At 37.7% G+C, this 27,728-nt stretch overlaps 1 protein-coding gene across 1 annotated transcript; it reads right to left on the reverse strand.

Moving 5' to 3' along the window:
• On the reverse strand, positions 1-26,609 carry rhoab (ras homolog gene family, member Ab). Its single transcript, XM_030138903.1, has 5 exons — positions 26,495-26,609; positions 7,725-7,882; positions 3,898-4,018; positions 2,022-2,152; positions 1-1,156 (listed from the first exon to the last, which is right to left on the reverse strand). The coding sequence occupies exons 2-5, from the start codon at positions 7,878-7,880 to the stop codon at positions 983-985; spliced, it is 582 nt and encodes a 193-aa protein (XP_029994763.1). The 5' UTR covers positions 7,881-7,882; positions 26,495-26,609; the 3' UTR covers positions 1-982.
• Between the last annotated feature and the right edge of the window lie 1,119 nt (positions 26,610-27,728).

The raw sequence follows: 27,728 nt of genomic DNA on the forward strand, positions 1-27,728 counted from the left end.
TTTAACATTTCAGTATCAGATTTGTGTTTTTCACATTCATCCAATGGATTAATGGAATTAATGGTGGTTTTTTTTTTTGCTGTTTTCTTCCATTTTCTCTGTTTTGATCCATTATTAATAACCTTTGAATTGACACTGAACTTTGATTAACACCTACGTGGTCAGTAAATTAAATACATATAAAAGGAAAATACAGGATTTTTACTGAAAAATACTAAAGATGTCATTATTTTCAGTTCTGCAAAGCATTATTTTATTGACAGTTACCGTAACAATGTCCGGAGCAGCATATTTATTTTTTTGTATTATTTATCTACTCTAAATATAATAATGATAAATATGAGGGAATGGTAAAATGTAGAGAAATTCCTTTGGAAGTCGCCACAAACAGTCGTTCTGGGTCTTTAATGGTTAAAGAATCGACCTGTTTTCTTCGACGGTTTGAATCTGTTTGCTTTTACGTCATTAATCCACTTCCAAACTGTCCCATTTCAACTTTTCTCCGTTAAACTCATGTCTCTTCTGTTGATAAAACCTTATTTCGAACACAGATTCCATTCAGTCATCGTCTCAACCCGGCGTTATGTAAATAACCCCACTGAAGCCCCGCCCCCCGGTTGGTGGTTTTCAGTTTTCTAGGCGGCGTTCGTCCAGTCCCGTCACCTGTCCGTCGTCCCACGCGGGTCACACCCCTGGGTTTTAGTCCAATGGTGTTGGTTTCCGGCGGCATCCGTTTACCCTCGTCCCTCTGTGCCGCCGCTGTGGGTCTCCTCTTGGCTCCGCCCCCTGCCCCTCCCCCTCCATCCAGTCCCAGGGTAAATTCAGTCCACAAACAGCCATTTTACAGCGGTGGTCGTTTACTGCACTCTTTTCCTCCCCTCCCCCTCCCTGACCCCTGACCCCCCCTGACCCCTCCCTGACCCCCTGACCCCGGACCTGCAGCCCTGACCCGGGTAAAAACAGTCCAAATATGACGGTGTTTTTACAGCAGCGCGCATTTACTGTTCTTCTTTCCGCGGCGGGCCTGCAGCGCCGCCCTGGTGGCCATCTCGAACACCTCCCGCACGCCGTCCTTGGTCTTGGCGGAACACTCCATGTAGCCGAACGCTACGATCCGATTGGCCATATCCCGACCCTCCTCTGGCTTCACGGGCTCCTATTGGACCAGGAGGAAACGGGACAGTCAGGTTTGAACTGGACCGGGTCACACAACGGTTCTATTTCAGATCAAATGGATCCACTGGTGGAAAATGGTTTGATTTACACTAAAAAGCCCAGTTTAGATTGAAGATTAGTGAAAAGCAGACGTTTAGTGAATGTCAGAGGTCAGGGGTCAAACTCATTTTATGTCAGGTTTCACATTCAGACCAATAGGATCTAAAATGGGCCGAACCAGTAAAATAATAACACAGAAAAAAGTTAAATTACATTATGAAAAGGTCATAATTATAGAAAAGTTGTCCTTTTCCATCAATGCAAAAAGAACTTTTTTTTTTTTTTAACAAGATTTGGACTAAACATACTAAGTATGTAAAACCAGTACAATTTGTAACTATAATTCTTATTTATTTATTTATTTATTTTACGTGGATGCATTTTCATCTCTCATGTATTTATTCATTTTCCTTTTGAGGTACCACCTGGACCATAAGCCACACCCTCATAGTTCTGTCACACAAATGTTACTAATATGTAAAAATACAGGAAAATCATCCTGTAAATGCTTTTGCAGAAATTGATGAGTGTTTTTCAAAAATTTTTGAATTTTCAAAACAAACAAAAAACAAACAGTTGGGTCAGGAGAAAAAAAAAAAAAAAGACTCAATTACGACATCAAAGTACTTTTCAAACTTTACCAGAATCAAGTCATAACCAATCTTGATGTTTTCTAGAAGCTGTTAACGGACTCAAACCCAGTATCTGAACTCAACAGGTCAAAAACCTCCTTCACTACCTCGAATTATTCTGAACCACCAGATAAAGTGTCATCAAACCCAGGTTCTAAACAGAACCTGTCGTACCTGCTTCATCTTGGCGAGTTCCCTGCGCGTGTGTTCGTCGTTACGCAGGTCTTTCTTGTTTCCTACGAGGATGATGGGAACGTTGGGACAGAAGTGTTTCACCTCCGGAGTCCATTTTTCTGGAATGTTTTCTGTCAACGACAAGTTCAGCATAATCAGAATAATTCAACCTCATACAATTATTATCCTCATCAATATTTAACTGTTAAAACATGGTCCCATGACATGTAATGAGACCCAATGACTGAACAAATCATCTAAAAAAAAAAATACAATTACAGCAAAAAAGGCAAAAAAAGTAAATAGTTTCATTATTTTCCACAAGGTTAATATATACATTGTGATATTTTAAGGCAGGGTTTGGTCTTAAATTTGCTCTTTGAACATATAAATTAATCACAGGGTAAAATAAAGCCTCTTCACCTGTTCTTTTATGTACATTTTTCAGAACTGAAACAAAACACAACAGTTTTGAGAAAGTCGCCAAATTTACAAGTTATGTACTTCTTGTCATGGTTCGATTCATTTATATAAACATATTTTACCTTGAAATGACTAAAATTTACTGATAAATTTCCCATAAACCCAGAGAAAGCGGCGGTGCTACTTATTGTTGTTACTTTTGCAAAACCACCCAAAATGACAACAGGAGCTCCATGACAGAGCTCAACTTCAGCTCAGATAAATGAGAAGAACATTTATTCAGTAATTAAACATTAAAATGAGCCACTGCAAAGATAATGAGGCTCAGAGAAAAGCTTCTGTATCTGCAGAAGCATCGTAAAAGTGTTAAAAACGTCTTACTTTGTCAGCAAAAAAAGATGCTTTAAATGCAAACCGTGGGGCAGAGGAGTGTTCATGTGAAACTGGAGCGTCGCTACAATAATCTTTTGTTTTATTACAACTGGAACTGACATTTTCCTCTGATGTATTGGGTTTAATTCATGTCTGACATTTTAATTATCTGCAGTTTTATCTTGTTTTATGTAAAGCCATTTCCATAATCATTATATAAAAGAGAGAGAGACAGAGAGAGAGAGGGAGAGAGAGTCAGAGAGAGAGAGAGAGAGACAGAGAGTCAGAGAGAGAGTAAGAGTCAGAGAGAAACAGTTAGAGTCAGAGAGTGAGAAAGACAGATTCAGAAAGAGCATTAGAGAGAGTCAGAGAGAGAGAGAAAGACAGAGAGAGAGAGACAGAGAGTCAGAGAGAGAGTTAGAGTCAGAGAGAGAAAGAGTCAGAGAGAAACAGTTAGAGTCAGAGAGTGAGAAAGACAGATTCAGAAAGAGCATTAGAGAGAGTCAGAGAGAGAGAGAAAGACAGAGAGAGAGAGACAGAGAGTCAGAGAGAGAGTTAGAGTCAGAGAGAGAAAGAGTCAGAGGGAAACAGTTAGAGAGTCAGAGAGAGAGAAAGAAAGATTCAGAGAGAGCATTAGAGAGAGAGTCAGAGAGAGAAAAAGAGAGTTAGAGAGCGAGAGAAAGAAAGAGTTAGAGAGAGAGAGAGGAAGAGAGTCAGAGAGAGTTAAAGAGAGTCAGAGAGAAAGAAAGAGAGCGTTAGAGAGGGAGAGAGTCAGAGAGAGTTAGAGAGAGATGGAGAGAAGAAAGAGAGAGAGAGAGAGAGAGAGAGAGAGAGGAGAGAGAGAGAGAGAGAGAGAGAGAGAGAGAGAGAGAGAGAGAGAGAGAGAGAGAGAGAGGAGGCCATGACTGGTGGTTTTAGAGACAAACCCTTCATCTGAGGAACTGAAGGAACACTGAGTCACAACAGGATGAACACATGAGCATCTGATGAACACAAAGACAAATGAACATGGGGTTTGTTCTTGTGTGTGTGTGTGTGTGTGTGTGTGTGTGTGTGTGTGTGTGTGTGTGTTCAGACTCACCCAAACTGTCGGGGCTGTCTATGGAGAAACACATGAGGATGACGTCGGTGTCTGGATAGGACAGCGGTCGGAGGCGGTCGTAGTCCTCCTGCCCGGCAGTGTCCCACAGGGCCAGCTCCACCTGGAACCACCACCAACAGAGAGGATGATGGGAGGAAACCAACAAGGAGGAGGAGACACAGGAGGACACCAGTTAGTCAAGGTCAAGACCCACATTAACTCTAGAAGGACGACCATTATGACAGGACACAGAGTTTTATCTGTAATTAAAGTGTCAGAATGTGTCTTATTTTAACACATATAGGACGATATAAATGAATAAGTATGACTCATTGAAATAATTATTGACTATTTTGTGGATTAGTGATTGGATATTATCATACTGGTTAAGGGTGTGTATTGGAAAGAATCTAGCAATATGATACAAATCACTGTACAATATATCACGATATATTGCAATACTGTTAACACGGTCATATTTTTTGTTTGTTTTGTTTTTTAAAGATTATTTCCTGGACAAATTGAATTATACTAGAAATATGCACAAATACTAAACATTTTTATTTGATCAGAACAGAACCTAATGCTACATCACAAAACTTTCCTTTGAGAGTTAAAAGTTTAAATTATATTTTACAGACATTACAGTTTCAGATCCTGCTCAAATGTTCTTATTCTATTAGTTGTGTAAAGAATCCATAGTGGACCGTCCCTGAATCATCCAATGTCAGAACAGTATTTTTGTGCAATGCCAACAAACGAGCTAACATCTGCCTCTTTCAGACAGTACAAAGGGCTTATAAGATGCTTAAAATAACCAACAAAACAATGTTAAATAGTAAGTAAAATATAAACAAAAAGGAAAACCAAAAAACTAAACTGAACCCTCACCATGTCTGGATTTGAATAAACACACCCAAAATATCGATACAGTACTGTGAAATGAAATATCCCGGAACCGATATTTTCTTACACCCCTAATAGTGGTTACTCCCAAAAAAATAAATAGGAAAAAAAAAAAAAATATATACGTGGACTTAAAAACACTCCCTAGTCCAAAACAACCGATGATGCAACACTTCCAACAATCTGAACATGTACCAGCATCTATTCTCTGCATCCCATCATAATCCAGTTTTTACATCATATAACACATTTTAAAGCCTAAAATTCAGATCGATAATTCTCGTTAAATACGTCGACCCAGATATTTTTGTCCCATGTGGCCCCTGAAAACACTGAACAGGCTGCTGAGCTAAAAGAGGAAAAGAAACTAGATCAAGTGGTTCAGGAAAGTGTGACGACACCAGAAGAGGCCCTGGTCGTCCTCGGCAACGTGGAGGGTTAGAAACCAAGCAGCTGATAAAGACTCCACGTCCCAGAATCCAATTAACCCAGAATGAGGTCAGGACGTGGAGATGCAGATCTGATGGAGCTCAACAGGAAGTTTAGACCTTAAGTATGTTTGGATTCCAGACATAATCCAGACAACAACTTCATTAAACTGAGACACCACAGAGGAAAGAACCTGGATGACACAGATGAGCATCATTTCATCAGCTCTTATCAGGTCAGCATGTTCTATTACTATATTAATGTTTACTAAACGGCAAAAATGAGATTAGTTCTGCTGAGATTTTTAGAGTCCCCCCCCCCCCAAAAAAAAACAAAAAACAAAAAACATTTACAACATTCATAATTAGACATTAATATTATTTTTGGTGTCTTTAGAAGTGCTGTTTGTTGATGCTACATACTGGGGTGGGGAATCTTAGTTGTAAGGCCAATACGATACACATCTCTGATCTGATATATGTTAAAGGTACATGTGTGGCGTCTCACGATACAATATGATTCACACCCAAATCACAATACAGAGCGATTAAGCACATTCTGATTCAATTATTTCATTCTGGCAAAAAAAAAAATATGCAGTGCAATTCAATGAGCTTGATTATTTATTTATCAAATAAGACCATGACTTTTAACAAAATGGCTTTTGTGTAATAATGACAAGTTTTTCTCTTTGTTTTAGTGCAATAAAAAACATTAAATTATGAAAATATTTACATTTACAAACCATCCTTTAACAAAAAACATCTGAATAATTTGAAAAAACTGAAATTTGTAGGTAAAATAAGTGCAGTTTTCACAATATTATGCCTCACTTTATCATTTATACATGTGCATTAGACACAGTGTTACACAAACATGTGATAACAGGCAGGATATCGGTAAAAATTTGGAGTTTGGAAGTAAAATAAGAACAATTTCACATTCAGTTTCTCATTTGTTCAGGTCATTGTTCTTCTCGGTTCAACTGGACTAGTTTTGCTTCAAAAAGCAAAAATAGTCCAGTTGAACCGAGAAAAATAGAGCTGTCACTATTTATAGGTTATGTTATTACTTCACTTTAGATCATACTTGTCTGTATGTGGAACCTGAACTAAAATGAGTTGGACAACCTTGATTGTTCATATCTTCAGTGTAATTTTTGTACTTCGCGGGCCAGATTGGACGTTTTGGGGGACCGGTTTTGACCCCCAGGCCACATGTTTGAGACATCTGCTGTAAGGTTTCTGTTTCCACCCATAATGGTTCTAATTCTACTGTGAGGTGAGAAAATTAATCTGACTGAATGTTAAACTATCTGGTTAACGTCTGTGTGGATGTTAGTGAAGTGATTATTAAATTAAACCAGTACTCAGTTCGGTGTTTTTATGTAAACTTCATCTACATGAGCCATCTGTGGTTGGAGACACGCTGCAGGGTGAGGGAAGATGTGAAAATGGAGCTGCACACTTTTATCAACACCAAATTAAAAACCCCTGAAGGTAGAACTAAAGAGCTGAGCCTGATGAAGCACCAGGAAAAAATATGAGCTCCGGAACTGGTCCTGAGGCCCAGAGGCTCATGGAGGCGTTGTGACGGTTACAAACAGAAACAGTATGAGTCAGTCGTCTGAGAACGGGCGCAAATGTTCCAGGAGTTCCTGTTCGTTCACTCATACACTATATGGACAAAAGTATGTGGACATGTTGGATTCAGGTGTTTCTTTTCGAACAAGATAACAATTTAAAAGGGCTCATATTTGTCTAAACTCACTTCTCTTAGTCTGTGGTTCATTTATTTATGTATTTGGACCCTGATAGTTCATATAGTTTGAATTTGAACCCTCCAGCTGCTGCAAAACTATCTTTAAATTAATTTGGGCAAAAATCCAGTGGATTTCTACAAGCTGTTTGAATTCCTTCTTAATTTTTTACGTCTATAACTAGTTCCGTCTCCACATTTGCACATATCAGGTCCAGACTTAAGACGAACATTTCTCCGAGTTCAACATAATTGTTTGTCAGCAGCAGCCGTTGTAGTCCAGACTGAAAATATGCCCAAACCTGGAGCCCATTACGTAAAATGCTCAGTTGCTGGTTGAATGAGACATTTGTGCATTTAAAGGGCCAGCGCCCCAAACCACTTTTCTGGTGTCATTACTCAGAAATAGGGTTGAAGATGGACCTGTGGAGTTGAATTAATGAAGAATTCTGACCCAAGCAGAGCATTTACAGTTTATGGAGACCACAGGGAAATGTTGGAAAATGAAGAATTCCATTAAGAAAAAGAAAAGCAAAATATGACCCCTTTAAACCAAACTAACCAATGGAATGATATTTACCCTAATATGAAACTATATTCTGATATTAGCCATTTTTGTTTTGGATCCCAGACCCCTGTTGGAAAAGAAACACCTGGATTCAACGTGTCCACACACTTTTGTCTATATAGTGTATGTAACAAAGTGTTGTGGGTTGAATTCCTTCATTTCTTACCTGTTTGCCGTCGACCTCGATGTCAGCGACATAGTTCTCAAACACGGTGGGGACATAGACCTCAGGGAACTGGTCCTTACTGAAGACGATCAGCAGACAGGTCTTCCCACAGGCTCCGTCCCCAACTATGACCAGCTTCTTACGGATGGCTGCCATCCCTGCAGGAGGAGGTCAAAGGTCATGAGCAAGGCACCGTGGGAAAGAACAAGACATTCAGATGACGTTAGGGTAACCATATTTTGATTTCCAAAAAAAAAAAAAAAAAGAGGACACTCGGCTCCGCACAGAGACACTTGATCACATGCTATGCAAGTACTGTAGTAGACCTGTTCTTTACAAAGCGCAGATAAACCCAGAGAAACCAGGCTGTTTAGAATTATTTTTCTAGCTGTAGAAGTATCATAAAAGCTGCTGTGTGTATGTACCTGTGTCCTTTATCAGTTCAAATTTGTTCAGGTTATTCACATCTTTTTTGTTTGGTTATTTTGTTAAAGTAAAAATTTTCATAATTTACCGTTTTGGAGTTTTCTGCATTATTTATGGGCACAATATAATTTTTATTTTTTCACATTAAACTGAGAAGAAAATCTGGGGTCATTATTCATAGGTTATTCTGTTTTTTTGTTGTTTTTTTTTTACTTGAGATCATAATTGGTCTCAATGTGGCCCCTGAACTAAAACTAATTTGACACCTTTGACTTAATTTCAGTATAATTTTTGCACTTTGTAAATTCATACCATGGGTCAGATTGGAACCTCTGGTGGGCCGGTTTTGGCCCGTGGGCCACATGTTTGACACCCCTGTTATAGTGTGTTTGTGGACAGGTCCATCCATCCCACATCCACAGGCTGGTGTGGATCAGTGTCTTTCACTGCCCTAATATCCCCTATGTCACTGGAAAGCACAGTCTTTTCTTCCAGCGAGATCTGGAACTTTTCCGATGAAACGAACAGTGACAGACATTGAAAATGCGCCTATACATACACATTTAAAAGAGTTTTCCTGTGGAAAAACAATGAAAACCAGACATTTTCACTGTTTATCAAAACCACCCGGACATGAAAAGAGGACACGTCCAGGCAAAGGAGGACGTTTGGTCATCTGTTATAAAATCAGGATGAAAGAATTTAGTCTTAGTCTAGTTTGTGAATTCGTTTGGTTTGGTTTAGTGCATGTGGAGAGGTTTAGTTTTATTTTTATATAGCGTTAGCTTTAGTTTCATTAAGTGTTAGCTTTAGTTTTACTCTTATTTACAGTTAGCTTTAATTTTTTCAAGTATTAGGAAAGAAAATTAAAAGAAGCTGAAAAGTTCTGGATGAAAGAACGCCTCACATCAAATATGACTGAACGAACAGGAAGTTGGTTTTCAGAGCAGTGCTATTTTAGATGATACCGCATTATTTACTGATGGTTTCATTTAGTCATCCTCTTTTGAAAAGTGTGGTTGTGTTTATTTCAGGTCGGACGGTGACATCTTTAGCCACAGTTTCCGTTTAATATGTGTGACCTTCAAAGAGCTGACTTAAAAAATAAAAGACCAAAGTTATGTGTGAATAAAGGTTACAACTAAAGAATATTTTCACTGTAGATTTATCAGTTAATGAATTATTGTTTGGTGTAAACCTGTCAAAATGGTGAAGACACATTTACTGTCAAATAGGAGGAAATAAACCAGAAAACATTCACATTTATGGAGTTCAAATCAGACAATTTTACCCGTTACAACAAAACAAACAAAAACAACACTCAGCCTCCTCTTTAAATCATTGCCTGATCGTCACCAGGTCTGTGTGAGATGTTCTGGTGGAGGTGCAGATGAAACCCACAGTCCAACTCCTTCAACCACAGCTGCACACCAGCTCTGCATCTGCACCGGCGGTTGAACCTCAGGGAGTTGGACTCATGATTAATGGAGCTAAGGTACAACTCTTCATACTGATGATTAATGCCTTTTTCTTGAAATGAGAATGGAGATGAAATGAATGGCCGTGGGGTGTATTTCATAACAGCACAGGTGACTGTAAAGAACAGGTGTCCATTTGGAAGTGGAGGAACAAAAGGTGGAGGACGTCCTGGAAGTCATGGACATTACTCTGAACAGACAGACAGGAACAGCACTTTCTAATCTAACTTTCTTTGTAATTCCTTTAAAAGATCATCAATCAAAACTTAGGAATCTAATTTAAGTTTTACTGTATTTTATGACATGGCTGAAAAATGTTCTTTTAATTAAACACACGCTTTAAGGCATTTCACAGAAGTTTTGAGCTGAAGTTGAACTAAACTTTCATAACGACATTTCAGTTTTTACTGCAAACTATACCGTCCAAATGTTAATTATTGTCCCTTAAAACCTGATTGGATCTGATTAGAAGACTGAGCACCTGGTGGACTCAAACCCACTGTTTTATAGGTACGCTATATGGACAAAAGTATGTGGACACGTTTCTTTTCTAACAAGGGTCTGGGATACAAAACAGTAATGACTAATGTCAGACTATAGTTTTATATTATGGGATAAATATCATTGCATTGGTTAGTTTGGTTTAAATTGTTATCTTTGTTTCCAAAATCTACTTTCTTCACATCTCACTGAGGAAGAAAAGTCTCCCATTAAACATTAAGGAAATGTTAAGGTTTCTAAACTTTATGGACAAAAATTTTGGGACATATGTTTACAGATGTAAGATGTCTTGTTCATGAGGATTTGAGATAAAAACATCAATATTTCCTCTTAGTTGTGGTAGAAAATTATTATTTAGTCAGAGTGTGAAAAATATTTTAGAAATTTAGCGGAAGAACATTTAAAATCACAGACATGAAGAAAATAAAATCAATGTTGCAAGAAATTAAGTCAAAACCATTTCTGAGGCATGTTGGAAACAAAGATAATGATTTAACCCAAACCAATGTAATGGCATTTATCCCAATATAAAACTATATTCTGACATTAGTCATTATTGTTTTATATTCCAGACCCCTGTTAGAAAAGAAACACCTGAAGTCAACGTGTCCACATACTTTTGTCCATATAGTGCACATTCATTGTGGGTCGGTGCAGTGACGTGGTGTGAGGGTGGAGGAGCTGAGGTTTCTGCCCAGCCTTTACACAACGACTTACAGACAAAATAAAAACGCAATGCACCGAGCTAAAAGGAAGTACAACGCAGCAGAAGTTCCAGGAATAACCTGATGTCAGTAAAACAGCCAACAGATGAGTCAGTGTGGGTGGAAGACGACCAGCTTACCCAATGACACAAGGGAAGTTAGGGGGAAACAGTGACGTGAAGTTTCATTTGGTTCAGAGCAGTGGTGTAAAGGTTAAAGAACACTGGTCTATGAATAAAATAACCCTCCAAAGTGGTGAAACTTTACCTGTTTGAGTCACTAACAAATATACATTCAGTCCAAATGCTGGTTTTCTGTAGTTTCACAGACACCGTCTATGGTCTAAACATGAAAAAGTAAGAATTAATGGTAGAATGGGTTTGAGTCCAAAGGACCGTTTGTGTCAGAGCAAAACACTGTCTGTACTAGGGGTGCAACGGGACACGTCATACCGTTCGATGCACCCTTCACGGTTCGGTACGAGCATGTACTGCGGTACGGCTCATTTGTCATTTTCAAATGACATTTCCGGACAACTTGCGTTTATATTAGGGCTTTGCAAGATGGCTGACTTATGGAATTCAACTGTTATTGGCTGGAGCTGAACGCGAAGCCCGGCTACAGCATTAGGTGCAGAGCCGGACACAGTGGACCCCGGCCCAAGGATTTCTTCAATTTGTTGCCAATTTATTTATTTTTCCTTCATTTTTGTTCAGTTTGTGGCATATTTTGTTCTTTTTGGTTATTCTTTTTGATATTTTTTTTTATAGTTTTTGTTCATTTTCTTGCTTATTTTCTCCATGTTATTTACTATTTTGTGTATTTCTTATTGGTTTGTTCATATGGAAGGAGCCTGGGTCAGATTTGTGCTGTTCAAACTGTCTTTAACAGACTGGATACAGGTCACACATGAGCAAAAAAAATTGGATTTGGGCCACATTTACCTGCAGTCTGAATGGAGCCTTAAACTATTACTGTTGCTGCATACTGTGAAATTTTGTACATATTAAGAATTAATGCATTATTTTTTGTCTTTTTAATTTTTTACAGTAGTTTTATTCTACCCTACTTACCATTTATATATTCTATGTTAGATTTTATTCTTTATCTTTCTTATGCTACAAACAAAGACCTGGGTAACTACTTTGTTCTATCATGTACCATTGATTGAATGACAAAACTGAGTCTGATTAAAACCAATACATTACATTTGTGGTGCATTAGACTCTTCACAGTAGGCGTAACCACTAGTTGTATTCTGCAAAACTAATAAATAAATACATGTTATTGGATCCTTTACTTGTGAAGAGTTTAGAACGTGACGATGACAGGGTCTAACCACAGCCCTGATCTGTCCATGTTCATAGAAGTCACATTCAAAGCAACATCTAGAACAATTTCATCTTCCTTCTCAGAATCTAACCCTAACAAATGAGTAAACACTCTATATTTAGATTAGAAAGACTGCATTTCCATTTCCAACGGAGACTGATTAAAATTCAGGGCACAAGAAAGCAGCCGTTTCCTTTCATACATGAACAGGAACTGCACAGAAAAGCCCATAGAAAGTTTGAGGGTGTGGAATACAGATACGTTATTCACACAAGTGCACATCAAACGCACCTCATTTGTCATGGCAGCGCTGCCGCAGAGACCCTGACGCTCGCACCAGCACAGAGGACGTACTGTGGATTTACTGGCTGTACAAGGACGACAGGACCTCACACACAGACCGCCATAAATCATATCGCTCTGCACTGTTTCCTCCATGAGCTCAGAGGGATCAGCATCCACTGTCAATCACATCACTGTCCTCGCCTGTCACCATAGTGACCTGGAGGCGGGGCCAAGAGCATCTCTGCTTTGTCCATCGGGTCTGGACTACGTTTTCTGGGGTAATAACTCAGCACAGGTGGAGGCTAGAGGTCAACTTCTGATGGGTTTTTAAAGGCAGATATAACACCAATAGTTGGACTAAGAACAGGATTATGGTTTAAACCATGGACGTCAAACTCATTTAGTTCAGGTTTCACATTCAGCACAATTTGATCTCCAGTAGGCTAGACCAGTAAAATAATAACCGAAAAATAATAACTCCATTAAACTCTGAAAATATTTACATTTACAAACAATCCAAACAATAAAAGATGCTAATAACCTGGAGAGAAAAAAAAAAAATAATTCTTGAAAAGAAAAAAAAGTGCAATATTATGCCTCAGCTTATTTATACATACACTAAAAACAAAAAGTTTAGGATATTTCTAATTTTTGGGCTATTTTTTTTCATTTGGGATTCTTGCACAGCACTTTTTACTTTTTTTGTGTGTGAATTGAAACATTTTTTTAATGACCAGACATAGCTTTATTTACAAATGGCAAAAGCGACAAAAACAGACCAGAAAAAAAAAAAAAAAATTTGTAACTTTTTGTTTGTAGTGTATGCATTATAGGTCAGATCTATAAAGGCACAAAACATTTAGTAACAGGCAGAATATTGTTAAAATTGCTCTTAATTTTCTTTAAAGATTTCAGGTTGTTCATATTTGTTCAGATTATTCACATTTTTTGTTAAACGATAGTTTGAATGTAAATATTTTCATAATTTAATGCTTTTTGCAAGAAAATTTTGTAGTTGTCATTATTTATAGGCGTAATGTGATATTATTTTGACATTAAACCAAGAAGAAAATTTGGAGTCATTATCATTTATAAGTTATATATTATTTTACTTGAGATCACATTGGTCTGAATGTGGAATCTGAACTAAAACCAGTTCAACATCCATGACTGTTCATATCTTCAGTGTAATTTTTGCACTTTGTAAATTCATCCCATGGCCTGGATTGGAACCTTTGGTAGGCCAATTTCGACCCTCAGACCACATGTTTGGCACCCATGCTTTAAACTGTGTATTTACTTAGTCTTTGATATGCCAAATGCACAAAAATGCACTAAACTGTACAGAAGTGGATGCAGTTATCATGTGTAGTGTTTTTTTTTCCCTTTACTTTTCTTGCATTTTATTCTAAATTATATCTTGTATTTATCATTCACAACCGAGACAGCACCTACCGGCTGAGAATTTCTTGTCTGTGTTTATGTACTTGGCAAATAAAGATGATTCTGATAATGATTCTCCTTCCAAAACTGTTTGACACCAACAGAAAAGAATTATCTCTGGAAAAACTTGAAAAAGCTCAAAAACCTGAAAATCAGGTGAGATTTTTTGCTTCAGTTTTCTTGCAGTCACCATTCAAACTCACACAAATGTGTTTAAAACGATAACATTTTCACCACATGCTCACACTAGTGTGCCGTTTGAACCTCCTGAAAACAGCCCCTTTAAGCATCGCTGGTCATATTTTAGGTTGTCACCTCCAGAGATGTGTTGCTGTGTGGATGGATGGTCAGTGCCCACATTCTCCACTATTATCTGTGTCTCTTTGCTTATTTGAAATCCCTCTGGTCCCAGTTTGGGGTTGAGTTCCTTTATGATTCAGTGGGCAGTGTGCATGTGTACCTCACCTACAGTGGAGGTGAATATGTAGAGTTTACTGCAGCACAAAGATGGATTTAGATTCAGCTGCTCCGCCTTCCTCCCCCTGAGGTCTGCTTTATATTTTGTCCACACAGCAGTGGGTTGATTCAGCTCCTCTTATTAACCATATACTGTTCATATCGCATCACAGATTTAACAGAACATTCAGCTGCTTTACTAAACATTTACTCGCTTTATTTTTAGACCAATCTTCTAAAGTTCATGCACATTAAATGCAACTTAAACAGTAAGATTTCAACTATTGACTTTAATATTCAACACTTTTATCATCTGTATCGTCTTATTAAATAAAATACTGTATTATGTCAATGGATAGAGTGAAAGTTAACTTAATTCACCATTTTACGTCAATATCTCAGTGACGTTAGTGTTTGATGTCTATTCTAAACTGAAAGACTTTCATTTTAAATGCAAATATACATCTGCTACATTTCCTTTATTGTTGAGAGAAAAATCCATCAGCCCTGAGATTATTTCATTAGCAATTGATTATTTATTCAAAGAATTAATCAGTGAGGCATTTTAGGTGGAAACTGAAAAAAAAAAGTTATGATTTACACAGAAGGTGCCTCTTACAAATGCAATAAAAACAGAAATATTCAGTTTATGTACAGAAATATACTAATCCATTAACACCCACCATTATAACAGGCCATCAAAACTAGATTTCTTCCTGTTTTTTTTGCAATAAAATTGTCAAAATGTCTTTTTTGCTAAGAACTTAACTTAAAAACAGTGTGTTACAGTAAAAAAAAATAAACAGAATTGAATTTTCTATCATATTTATAATAAAATAAACAACTGAAAATGCTCATAATGAAATTTTAACAGATTACAGAAATAAACCTTCAACTACTTTACGTGTTCAAAAATTTTTGCCGTTTTCTGATGCAGTTTGACTTTTGCGAATAGCAGAAATGATTCAGGAGTTATGGTTGTTTGAATGTCGTAAAATGCAAACTGTAGCACCAGAGCAACTACCGTCATAAAAGGGTTAAAAAAAAAAAAAAGAAGCATTAAAACTTCTTTTTATGAAGCTGCAACATGGACAATGTGGAGATTTCAGTTTTGTTTTTGTTTTTTTAATTTAAGTAAAATGTTTGAGCTCTTTTTTTGCTCAAATAAATCTGAAAATTGACCGACTGTTGCATCCTAAACTCAATTTATTCAACGTGAACTTGTTTAAAACACAGACTGAAGTATCTCCGGTGGTTCAGGTGATTTATTCCCTGCAGTTTAATAAAACTGACTTCCTCTCAGCGTTTTTATCGTTTCAAACTGGCTTCTGACCCTGAGCCCCAGAGAGGTGCTTTGAGAATCCTATAAATGGTAGATGAACATTCAAAGTAGGACAGCAGTGTCAAAAATGATTACACCCGCCGCGTTTGAGGAAAAAGAAAGACAAAAACGGGGGCAGTCGTAGCCTGGGGGTGGAGCTGAAGTAGGTTTATGGTCAGTGTTTGAAACCGCTGACCAGCGGCTAAAAAGGGGGAATAAAAACGTGTCCTCGTTTCTAAAGAATCCACTTAGGACTCTATTAACAGCTCATTACAAACACTGGGTTATGGTCAACAACAGGAGTCTAGTCCCCATCAGATTATAGATACAAGGCTCTAGAAAACACTGTAGTGCTGGGGTGTCAAACATGCGGCCCATGGGTCAAAACCAGCCCACCTATGGTTCCAATCTGACCCACGAGATGATTTAATAAAATATCAAAATTGCACTGAAAATATTAACAGTCAAAGATGTTTAAGTGATTTTAGTTCAGGTTCCACATACAGAACAATGTGATCTAAAGTAAAACAATACCATAATTTATAAGTAATGAAAGTACACATTTTCTACTTAGTTTAATGTGAAAAACTAGTATTAGGCTATACTATGAAAATATTCACATTAAACTATCCTTTAACAATAAAATGTGAATAACCTGAACAATTATGAACCTGAAATGTTTAAAATTAGGTGAAATTTAAGCAATATTCTGTCTGTTACTATATATTTTATGGCTTTGTAGATCTGATCTGTAATGGACATGGATAAATAAGTTGAGGCATAATATTGGTAAATTGCATTCATTTTTCTAAAGAAATTGCAGTTTTTTCAGGTTATTCACTTTTTTTTGGCAAAGGATAGTTTGCAAATGTAAATATTTTCATAAAATTATGGAGTTGTCATTACTTACAGGGTATTATGCTATTATTTTACTGGTTCAACCCACTGTAAATGAAATTGGACTGAGTGTGGAACCTGAAAGAAAATGAGTTTGACATCCCTGCTATAGTGGGACATATTCTAGACAAAACAAGATATTTATCAGGGCAACACAACAGGAAACATCCATTAGCCTCGGGGGTTGTTGTGTCTGAACTGTATGACCTCCAGTTCTCAAAGAGCAGAGGAAGTCCAACGGTAAATGTGAACACTGGTCAGACCGACGCCCATCAAACGCTCGATTCTCTGAGGAGACTCCCACTACTGACAACGTAAGCATTTTACTCACTTTTACAACAAAAAGATACATTTGCAAACTTCAAATGGATTAACGAGTATCAAAAATTCAACTATCGCAAACAATTCCATGACTCAGTGATAATACTAAATTTATGTTTACTGGGGGGAAAAAAATCTGCCGTCTGCTCATTTATTTACACAAAAACATTCTTAAATCTCTATAATAGATGTACAGAAACTCTGTTTGCAAGAGCTAATTTAACTAAACATTCAGTTTCATTCCCAAATATTACATAAACTCATATTTCTCACATTTAGCAACACAAACGAGGCTTACGCTGTAGGGGGCGACAGCCAAGAACATATCCCTGAAATCCCCCCAGTCCTCTGCGAGACAGCATAGTTAGACAACTGATCTGAACTCAGTTTGAGCTACATGGACCTGATAGTGGCAGAATAATTGTCAGAACCAATTTAACCCACAAAACTTCACCTAGTAAATGAAAATGACACCATATAAACTCTGGATGGTAGACAGAACATGGACATTGGAAAAACATCAATATGAACTAGGGATGCAAATTACCGATTAATCCTTTTATCATTAGTCGGTTGAGCTTATCGATCAATTAACGATGACTCGATAAGCGGCGATTTTCCTGAGAACCTGAATTTCTCTTTAATAGGGTCAATAAGAATAAAAGCTAAATATTTTATCTATACTTCATGAAAAAAGCATGTCACATTCCTTAATGACTGATTTATTGAACCATTGGATACAGAACAGGCAATGACATTTATGTAGTAGAACTAAAGAAATTATGCAGTGAAATTCAATAAAATACATGGATCTGAAGAGGGGCAGTTTGGAAGAAATGGGCGTTTCTGAGTTTACATCACTGACACGGAGCCAGGTTTCAGCAGAGCTGCTGTTTTAATCTTTATTGAGTATGAAATGTCTCCAGATGAAGCACTAATCTGGATTTTAGGATTTCATTATGCCTACCAGTATCAGTACCAAAAAAAACTTAACTGAATTAATTTCATGTCATGCATAACTACTGTCTGAAATATAGTAAACTTACAGAATACTTATAAATACAGATAAGCACTGACGACACCACTCTACTGTTATTAGCATTTGAAAGTCATAAACCATAATTATATTGCAAAAGTTTGTATTAATTAATTTAATATGTTGGAAAATACAAAATCTGTGGTGAAAGTACAGTTTCCGCCTGGTGTGAATGTACCGTTTCATGCACTGGAATGTAACGACTTTAAGGTTTTCCTTCTTAACTACGTTTCAACAGCACAGAGGCTGTGAAATAACACCAACCACACACATTATCATCATCCTGAGATGATGAGAACATGTTAGTCATTCTGTATCTGCCAGACGTCTTGGTCAACAGCCAACACAGAGCCTCCTCGAAAAATATAACATGCATACACTATATGGACAAAAGTATGTGGACGCGTTGAATTCAAGTGTTTCTTTTCATTTAACTTTAAGAAATATTGATGTTTAATATGTTAATCCTCCTGAACAGGACATCTTACAGCTGTAGCCATGATGTGTCCCAATATTAATGTCCATGTAGTTTAGAAACATCAATATTTCCTTAATGTTTAATGGGAGATTTTTCTTCCTCAGTGAGATGTGAAGATAAGGTATAAATTGATTTGAAATTTCACAGTGAACAGCAGCAACATTACAAGCAGCAAGTGCAGAGAAAAGACAGGAGAAACAACAAACCACTGAAGAATGAAATATGAAGAGAAATTAAGAAATCTGGTATTTACGTAAAGAAAGTAGATGATTAGTTGTGGTAGAAAATTATTATTTAGAGTCAGAGCAAGAAAGAAAATGTCAGAAATTTGGAGGTAGAACATTTAAATCAGTTATGGATAAAACAAAATCAATGATAAGAGAAATTAAGTAAAAACCATCTCTGAGTCATTTTGGAAACAAAGATAATTTAAACCAAACTAACCAATGCAATGATATTTATTCCAATATAAAATTATATTATGACATTAGTGATTATTGTTGTATACGACGGCGTATTAGGGCCACATACGAAAATAAAAACACTTGTCACTACGAGAATAAAGTCATAAAATATCAAGACGAAACCTGTAATTTTATGAGAATAAAGTCGAATACAAAAAGTCATAATTTTACGCGAATGAAGTCGTAATACGAGAATAATGTCATATTTCGAGAATAAAGCCATAATTTTGCAAGAATAACGTCTTAATTTAAAAACAGGCGGGAAAAATGTTATGATTCAACCACCACTTGCCTTGCAAGCGACCACTTCCACTCAGTCCCTCCTCCACAAAAGAGGCAATTTGCTCCAAATCCATTCGGTTCTTACGATGAAACAAACCCAAACGTGTGCAAACTGTCTTCAAAGTCCTTCGACTAATGCTAATGTGTGATGGTGGGCGGGGCTAATAGGCTCCGTATTGGCCTTTGTGCGGTAAACCACAAATGAAAGCGGAACCTCACAAAATGTTCTAAGTTCTCCATTATGTGACGAGCGGGTATGACTTTATTCTCGTAATTATGATATTTTTTCCTGCCGTTTTTAATTACGATGTTATTCTCATAATATTATGACTTTATTCTCGTAATATGACGACATTTTTCTTATATACGACTTACTTCTCGTAAAAATATGACTCTTGTGTTCGACTTTATTCTCCTATAAGTACGGGTTTTATCTCACTATTTACGACTTTATTCTCATAGTGACAAGTGTTTTTATTTATTTATATGGCCCTAATATGCCGTCATAGTTTTCTATTCCAGACCTGTGTCAGAAAAGAAACACCTGAATTCAACATGTCCACGTACTTTTGTCCATATAAAGACTGGGTACAGCCTGTGGATGCCATCACACATCACCAAACTCTAAGTTGTGTGTAAAGTAGAAACTCTGTGGAAGGTTTGAAAGAGGCCTTGCTCTGCTGTAATTCCCAGTTTGTCATGTGACTTCCATCCACTGATTATAATCGACGTTCACAACCAGAACCAGAGTCCACGTGCACACCTTCACCTAAATGTCCATCAGCACGACACTCCAAGATGAAATGAAAAGAGACAAACGGCAGATAAGCAGAGACACCGGGATAACCCCATCAGTAACAGAGGGACGGACTCTGATAAACAGCAGAGGAAAACAACAGGAGATGACAGGCAGCTTCATTAAAAGTCTGATTCACACTTTGAACCAACTCCACTCCATCTGAGAAACACATTAACTGAAGTCCTGACAAGGCAGCTTCACTCTCCTCAGATAATTTAACTAACTCTGAGTCCTAGTTTCCACTTGTTTTTTTTCATTTATCTGAAGACATGTACACACCGAACATCTACATTTACACCAATGTCCACCGTGAGTTGACATCGTCCACTTTCAAGCCAATTGTCCAGCTGTGAAACAAGAACTTCACTGAACTACCAACCTGTAACACAACGACTGAAAAACACTGAATCACTCATAAAATAAAATAGTTTATGCAACTGTCATCATAGAAACATACTATCCCTAACTGTTACCATCTTCTGGTTATACATAAATGTATTATCTGTAGAAGGTGGTCGTAATGTGCATAAAAGCTGGCATTTAACAACAAAAGAAAAAAACAAAACAAAACACTATTATCAGGCACCAGCAAAACGTGCGATATTGTACAAACTAAAGACACATACAAAACAAATAGTTCTACAGCTGTAAAAACTTCTACGTAAAAAGTCTAACCAGAGATGAACTAAGGCTATGTTCAGACTGCAGGCAAATGTGGCCTAAATCTGATTTTTCTGCCCCTATGTGACCTGGATCCGATCCGTTACAGACAGTTTGAATAGCACTAATCTGACCCAGACCACTTTCATATGAGGTCCTAAATCCGATATGCATCTGGTATTTTGCAACGTGACATCAGTCTCAATAGCCATATCGCATTTATCCGATCTTTACGTCATTGAAATGCGACAAATGTCAAGTATTCCGTCAGAACCTCTTTTGCGCATGTGGATCACTTCAGGGTTGCATTCAGTTTATATTCAAAACTGATATAAGTCACATTTAATGTGGAATATGAACGAGCACACACCCACACACTCCAAAAAAAAGGATTTCACAAAAAAAAAAATCTAAATTGTGCATTAAGACCTGCTGTCTGAACGTAGCTAATTAGCTGTTCTTAAAAGCTGACTAAGCCTAATTTCAGTTATTCTTTAATTAAATGTGTTAATTCCGTAATTACAGCTTCTTATATATGAATATTTTCCTGTTTCTGTCCTCCTCTGTGACAGTGAAATGAGTATCTTTACAGCTTAACACTGATCAACATTACACTGAATAACCAAAGAGTTAATAAATAGATGAACCAACAATGGAAATACATGTTTAAAGCCCTGGGTAAGTGTAAAGAGACAGATGAAGTATATGAAAGAGCGATGGGGTGCAGAGTTTGTCATGTTTTAACCCATTAAGACCCAAACAGCTACTGGCAACCAAAATCATCTACTGATCTGAAATGGTTAATAACTTGTCAACCATTAATCCTATCAATACATTGAATAATTCAGATAAAATGTGGTTATTCATCTTTTCATGGTCATCATATGTGACCCATTTGGACGTTCAGAGGCTCCGTAGTTACCATGGAAGCACCATCATCTTTTACAACACTGATTCACCAGTAAAACCCCTGGAGTTGGATCAATGACAGTGGATGGACACACTGGGTTTATGTTCAGTAAGGATATCTTTGCTGAAAGTCACTTTTTCTTTGTTTTTTTTTCTGTTTCTATATAATCACCATCAACTTTGATCTGATTTTTTATGAACATCTACATGATCGTGGAATTACATAGAGGAAAATACATGATTTTCACTGACAAAACACAAAATACAGAGGATAATATTATATAATAATGGTGAGAAATCTCTTCAGAAAGGTTAAATAGAGAGTAAAAATCACTTGGGAACTGCAATAGAAATAGCTCTGGGTCTTATGGGTGGAGTAATAACTGAATATCTCCCGGTGAATATCAGGGTTTTTGCTTGAAATCTCTGTCCTTTGTCTGAACCCAGAATATGCATCCAAACTGAACCGCACTTTTCTCTGCACAAGACTCGTCTGTCAAGCAGCATCTACCGATTTAGGATTTTTAAGCGTAATAACCTGTGTACTAACTGTCACCACGTTAAAGCTAGAACAGCCATGTTCTGGACGTCAGGCCTGCCTGTCAAACCCACTCACAGTACTTAGCTGGATTTTATTTGATCAGCCAAGTGTAAAGCCAAACACCAGTTCCGCTTGTTTCCTCGCACGACACAACTGTAAATGTATTATTAATAATCAAAAACGGTGGCTGTGAGCTTCATGATTCACCATCTTGTCCTTTAGAAAAACCCTCCGCTGACAACAGCCTCGTCTAAAGCCTGTTCTGAGTCGACGCCAGGAAACACCCCACACACTGTTCATTCTGCGGCGCTCGCTCTGCTTTAATGATGGTTAAACCGACCGCCGGCTGATCAATGTTTCACTTTTTGACAGGAAGTTGGCGGCTGCCTTTACTCTGCCACCTGACATGTTTTTCTGGGGGCGGTGGAACTTAGAATCGTTCCTATGTTCTAAAAAGGAAACATCTTATCAACCCCACAGGAGTCATCGAAAGAGACATTATGCTAAACATGTCCTTGTGAACGCATGCAGGTGGACACGCTTTGGCAGACATGGGGACGTTTTAGACCAGGGGAGTCAAACATATGGCCTGTGGGCCAAAACCAGCCTGAAAATGGTCTAATCTGGCCCACGAGATGAATTTCAGAAATGCAAAATGACATTGAAAATATTAATAGCCAAGGACGTCAGAGGCCACATATAACTCTATGTAATCTCAAGTAAAATATTCACCAATAAATAAAGAAAACTCCAAATATTTCCATGGTCTAATGTGAAAAAAGATTATATTATGAAGATTTTTACATTTGCAAACTATCCTGTCACAATAAACGTGAAAAAACCTGCACAAATCTGAGAAACCCGGATTCTCAAGAAAATTAAGAGCAATTTAAAAATATAATGCCTGATACAAATGTTTTCTGGCATTTTTAGATCAAACTGATCTGTAATTTGTGGTAGTAACAATAAGCTGCGACATAACTAATAGTAAAATTGACTTACATTTTTTCAGGGTGTATATGGTTGTTCAGGTTATTCACATTTTATAAAGTAATTTAACTTTCACACTAAAGAGAAAAAATTTTGATTATTATTATAGTTTATTCTGTTATTTTACTGGTCCGGCCCACCTGAGATCTTATTGGGCTACATGTGGAACCTGATCTAAATGCGTTTGACACCCCTGTTTTACACATTTCCAATCCTTTAGGTATGCAAATTGTAAAATCTTCTCCAACTGCATCTCACACAAGATATACAATATTAAAATTCATGTATGGGTCTTGATTTACAACCATTTTCCTCGCACTAATAAATGTTTTGTGAACAGATTTACCACAAAAAAGACGATAAAGTGTATCAGACCGTGAAAATGAAAACACCTCAGAGGACAGATGAGGATGGAAAGATTGAAGGAAGAGGCTGAATTAGTCAAAAATGGAGGAAATGGACGGGTTATAAGACCCACCACACTGGACCAAACTAACACTTTCAAACCCACTGGTCATTCCATGTGTTAAAACCAAAATAAAGACACGATAAAAATGTAAGCTATAAAAACTGAACCACCTATTTAAGCACTAACCTCTAGAAAAATAAAAGCACAATAAAGGCCGATAATTATGGATAACAGTGAGAAAAGTGTTGTAACTGACCACAAACCAGAGTCCAGCCTCCATTTAACCTGCATTTGGATGTAAACCTACAATCATGAGATTAGCAGTTGAATTAAATTTAACTTCCTGTGTTGTGTGGAGGACAGGATATGGTTTTAGGTTTTAACGGTTTTGTAAATGCTGCTCAGCCACCGCAGACGGAGCTGTCATGTCTTTACTGGATTCAAGCCTTCTTCAAAGCTTTTTTTAATCCCATCAAGATTAATAAAATCAGTAAACATAACGTGGAGGAGCTGCTGAAGATGTCAATAGTGATAATAACTGTCAAATCAACCCAAATACATCTGTCAATCAATCAGCTCCTTCTGAGGAAGCCCAATAACTCACAGTCCACAGCCATAATTACCTTCCAGAACACTCTGCAGTGTATACTTTTGGACATTTAACACCAAAACGCCTGTTAGATGGAGTCCACATGAAGATACGTTTGGTGTCCAGTCTATTTGGGCTCACGTCAATACATTTTAACAGCTAAGAAATAGAATGTCTATGACAGAATTATTACAGGAAACACACCTGACTGACACTAGTTGGATTTTAGCATCTGATAAGGACATTTTGAACAGAGTTCAGGACCAAAAATGTGACTTTCCATTTCCTGATGAATAGTTATTTCACATTTATCATGATAATTAGCTAGATAAACTGATAAAAACATTCACCATGTTAATATTTTTGAGTGCATCAATCAGCCCTAGGTGCAGGTAAATAGTTCACTTTTGAGAATGAATTAGGATAATCTACATTTTTAGAACAGGTAAGCAAAAAAAACAACAACAAAAAAAAAAAAACAACAACACGGAAAGCAAAGAGAACCAACAAGTCCCATCTGTAGTTTAAGTCTGCAGCAAACAAAGTGAAAGCACCGAAAACCTTAAGTTAGTTTAGTCATGTTAGTACACCCAACCTGCAAATATCTTAAAAATATGATTTCTACTTTAATTATAGTGGGCAAAATGGTCAAAAACATTATCACAAATGTTTCCATATCACTCACTGCTGTCATTATTTTGCTAAATGTCTAATTGTGATTTCCTTCCAGTTTAAAAGTTGGTTTTTCCTTCAAAAAACATCCAACACGACCTTTACCAGACAACACCTACACGCCTACAAATGACAATACCTGAACATAATCCAAGTTCTTCTCATCATAACATAATCTAGGGGTACAATCAAACAATTAATGATAAAATGTTACATCAAAATTGCAAAATTAAGTAAAACAACAGAAAACAGACATATGGAAGTGTGTTAGGATGGAGATGCAGAAACTAAACCCTAAACATGTACAATGGAAGTGTCATAATGGAAAAGTAGGAATTATCACTTTAACACTGAGATCTGGCTTAATTTCACTGGTCCTACAATTTTCAGAAATGATCTGCTTCAGAGATCAGATGTGTTCAATGTAATGAATTTTAATAAGATTAATTGGAAGACAAATTACAAAAGTGCTGGTTTGCTGATGGTTTCAAGTGTTATTACACATATATGTCGGTTTATGTCCACTTATAAAATAGATTTATAAATGCTCACTAAATAGAACCTGTAAAGTGACTGTATGTCATGTGTAAAAAGTGTTAAGAAGTAGATCTGTAGCTCTGACACTAATATTCCTTTGGAGTTAAACCCATTCTCTCATTAATTCTCAAATTTCACATTTTGACCGAAGACTGAATCTGGGAAACTTCAGCCAACCAGCATTTAGGACTGGGTTTTTCTTTATCAGTGACTCTCATGTGGTAAAATTTCACTACTTTTACTCTGGAAGTATTTGACTTGTAGACCAGTGTTCCCATTAAACTATAAGAATCCTGCTCTGACTGGGAGAAATGAAGCTGTGGGTGTGTGAGGTGTCTGTACAGATAGAGCCTGGTCGACTAGACGTTGGTAGATGTGTCCGTGGAACCCTCGGTGTGAAGTCAAACATTGTTTTTAAGGCAGCTCTGACTGGGTGGGTCACCAGAAAGATGGCGTCATCACACAGGCAACAGCTGGCCAGTGTGTCCGCAGTGGAAGAATGGGTGGGTGGCCCCCGGTCCAAACAAACACCCGCACACAGTACACTCCAAGCCCCGCATCCAGCATGACAGGCCCCGGGGGACACAACTTATACCGCCACTATAACCTGGGACGAAGCCCCGGGTTAAAGAACCAACTGTTTCCGAAGTGCGGACCCGCCTGGTCAGCAGAGCAAGCGGGAAAGGGGCTTATTGTTCGGCCGCGGTCTAGATCAGTACACGGGGGGATTAAGACGCTCTGGTTAAGTTTTCCCGAGAACGGCCCAGTCATTATCAGAACCTGAGGAGTGGGATGAGAGAGCCACGGGACAGAATAGCGCAGTTTCTCCCGGTGTAACTGTGTGTCAAGTGCGGGCGGAAGCGGCTTCGTATTCGGGTCGGTGGAAGACAGACAATGTCGCTCAACCGTATGCTAGCATCCGTCAGCGGAGGAAGGCTTAAAGTAACTTAACCGATGCTAGCTTCAGTCGGCGGAGGAAGGCTAACCTTAAGCTAATACAGATGCTTAGTTCAGTCAGCGGAAGGAATGCTAATTTAAGCTAACGGATGCTAGTTCAGTCTTCTGGCACCGGAACGGCTAACTTCAGCTAAACCGACTGCTAGCTTCGGTAGCGGTCACTAACACCGGCCTCTCGGAGCACCGGATAACTTTAAAAAATAACCTCCTTCCGCTGTTAAACCGTCTACACATTCACAACGACACTCAAAACAACCCACGTGTTCCCAGAAAAGTAGTTTACCTGCAGTTTGTGGGCGTAGCGGGCGGGTTTTTTTTCGCTTTTGCCGGAGCTGAGCCGCTTCCTCCGTCTTCAATCTCTACAATGAATTAGCTGTCGGGCGCGCGCCGCCGGGTTTGGAGTTCACGGCGGAGGGGGGAGGGGTGGCGGCCACGAGCAGCAGAGCCACGCCTGCGCGGTCACGTCGGGGCTGGAGTTTGGGTTGGTGTTAAAACTGCAGTGGAGATGTGTGATGTAGAAGGTCTGAGGAAAAAACACACTATTATAGAGCTGACATTCACACAGAGTTAATTTAACGGCCTGTTGGTCAAACACAGGAGTTTATTCACTGTTACAACTCATTTATAAAGGATAAACGGAAGCACTGAAGCCAAATTACAGACATTTATCCTGAACTTCACCTCTGCACACCTACATCTGCAGATGAACACAACATATTTACATTTTCCTGCATCTGTCAATTCATTTTTCTTATTTTGATTCCTTTTTTTTCTCCTTCTGTGAGACCAAAACATAAAAGCTATTACTTTTACTCGTACCAATAAGTAAAAAACAACATGGTGTCACTCTACAAGCTGAATCTGAGCTAGAACTGAGAATATTTTCTAATCTTATATTTAAAAAGTTTTATTTAAAATTAATAATACATGTAATTTGAGACAGTGGGAAAATTTGACAACATTTAGGAAGAGTTTTCGTGGAGGATGCTGACCTTGTTTCCCAATCAGAGGCTGAATCATAATGTTTCATAAAAATAAGTTCGTTTTTTTTTTTTTTTTGTTTTGGAAGAAAAGTACAATATGGCATTATTTCTGTCTCATTTTCTGATCTCAACCCTCAGTAAGATGCATTTTTGTACATTAAACCACCAACTATTTATGAACTACTTCTATAAAATAGAGATTTCCTGCCTCACTGTCACCTGGGATTTATTTCTGATCTGTCAGATGATTTTTATTAGATCTTGATGTGAATTGTGATGCACCTTCAGATATTCCTGTAGTATAATTAGCATTATATTAGCAAAACTGAATGGAATTAAACATGTGCAGCTGCAGTGAATGAATACAGCAGCAAAAATAATCAAAAACATTAGATTTAATTGTGAAAGAGACATTTCACTGCAACAAACTCCTATGTTTCATTTAATGGATGGAGACCTTGTACTGCACGTATTTTCTCGATCTCACTGCTCCACCTAATGGACACTTTAGGTACAGCATGACTTTTTATAATT

The sequence above is a fragment of the Sphaeramia orbicularis genome, chromosome 7 (genome assembly GCF_902148855.1).
Source record: "Sphaeramia orbicularis chromosome 7, fSphaOr1.1, whole genome shotgun sequence".
Lineage (NCBI taxonomy): Eukaryota > Metazoa > Chordata > Actinopteri > Kurtiformes > Apogonidae > Sphaeramia > Sphaeramia orbicularis.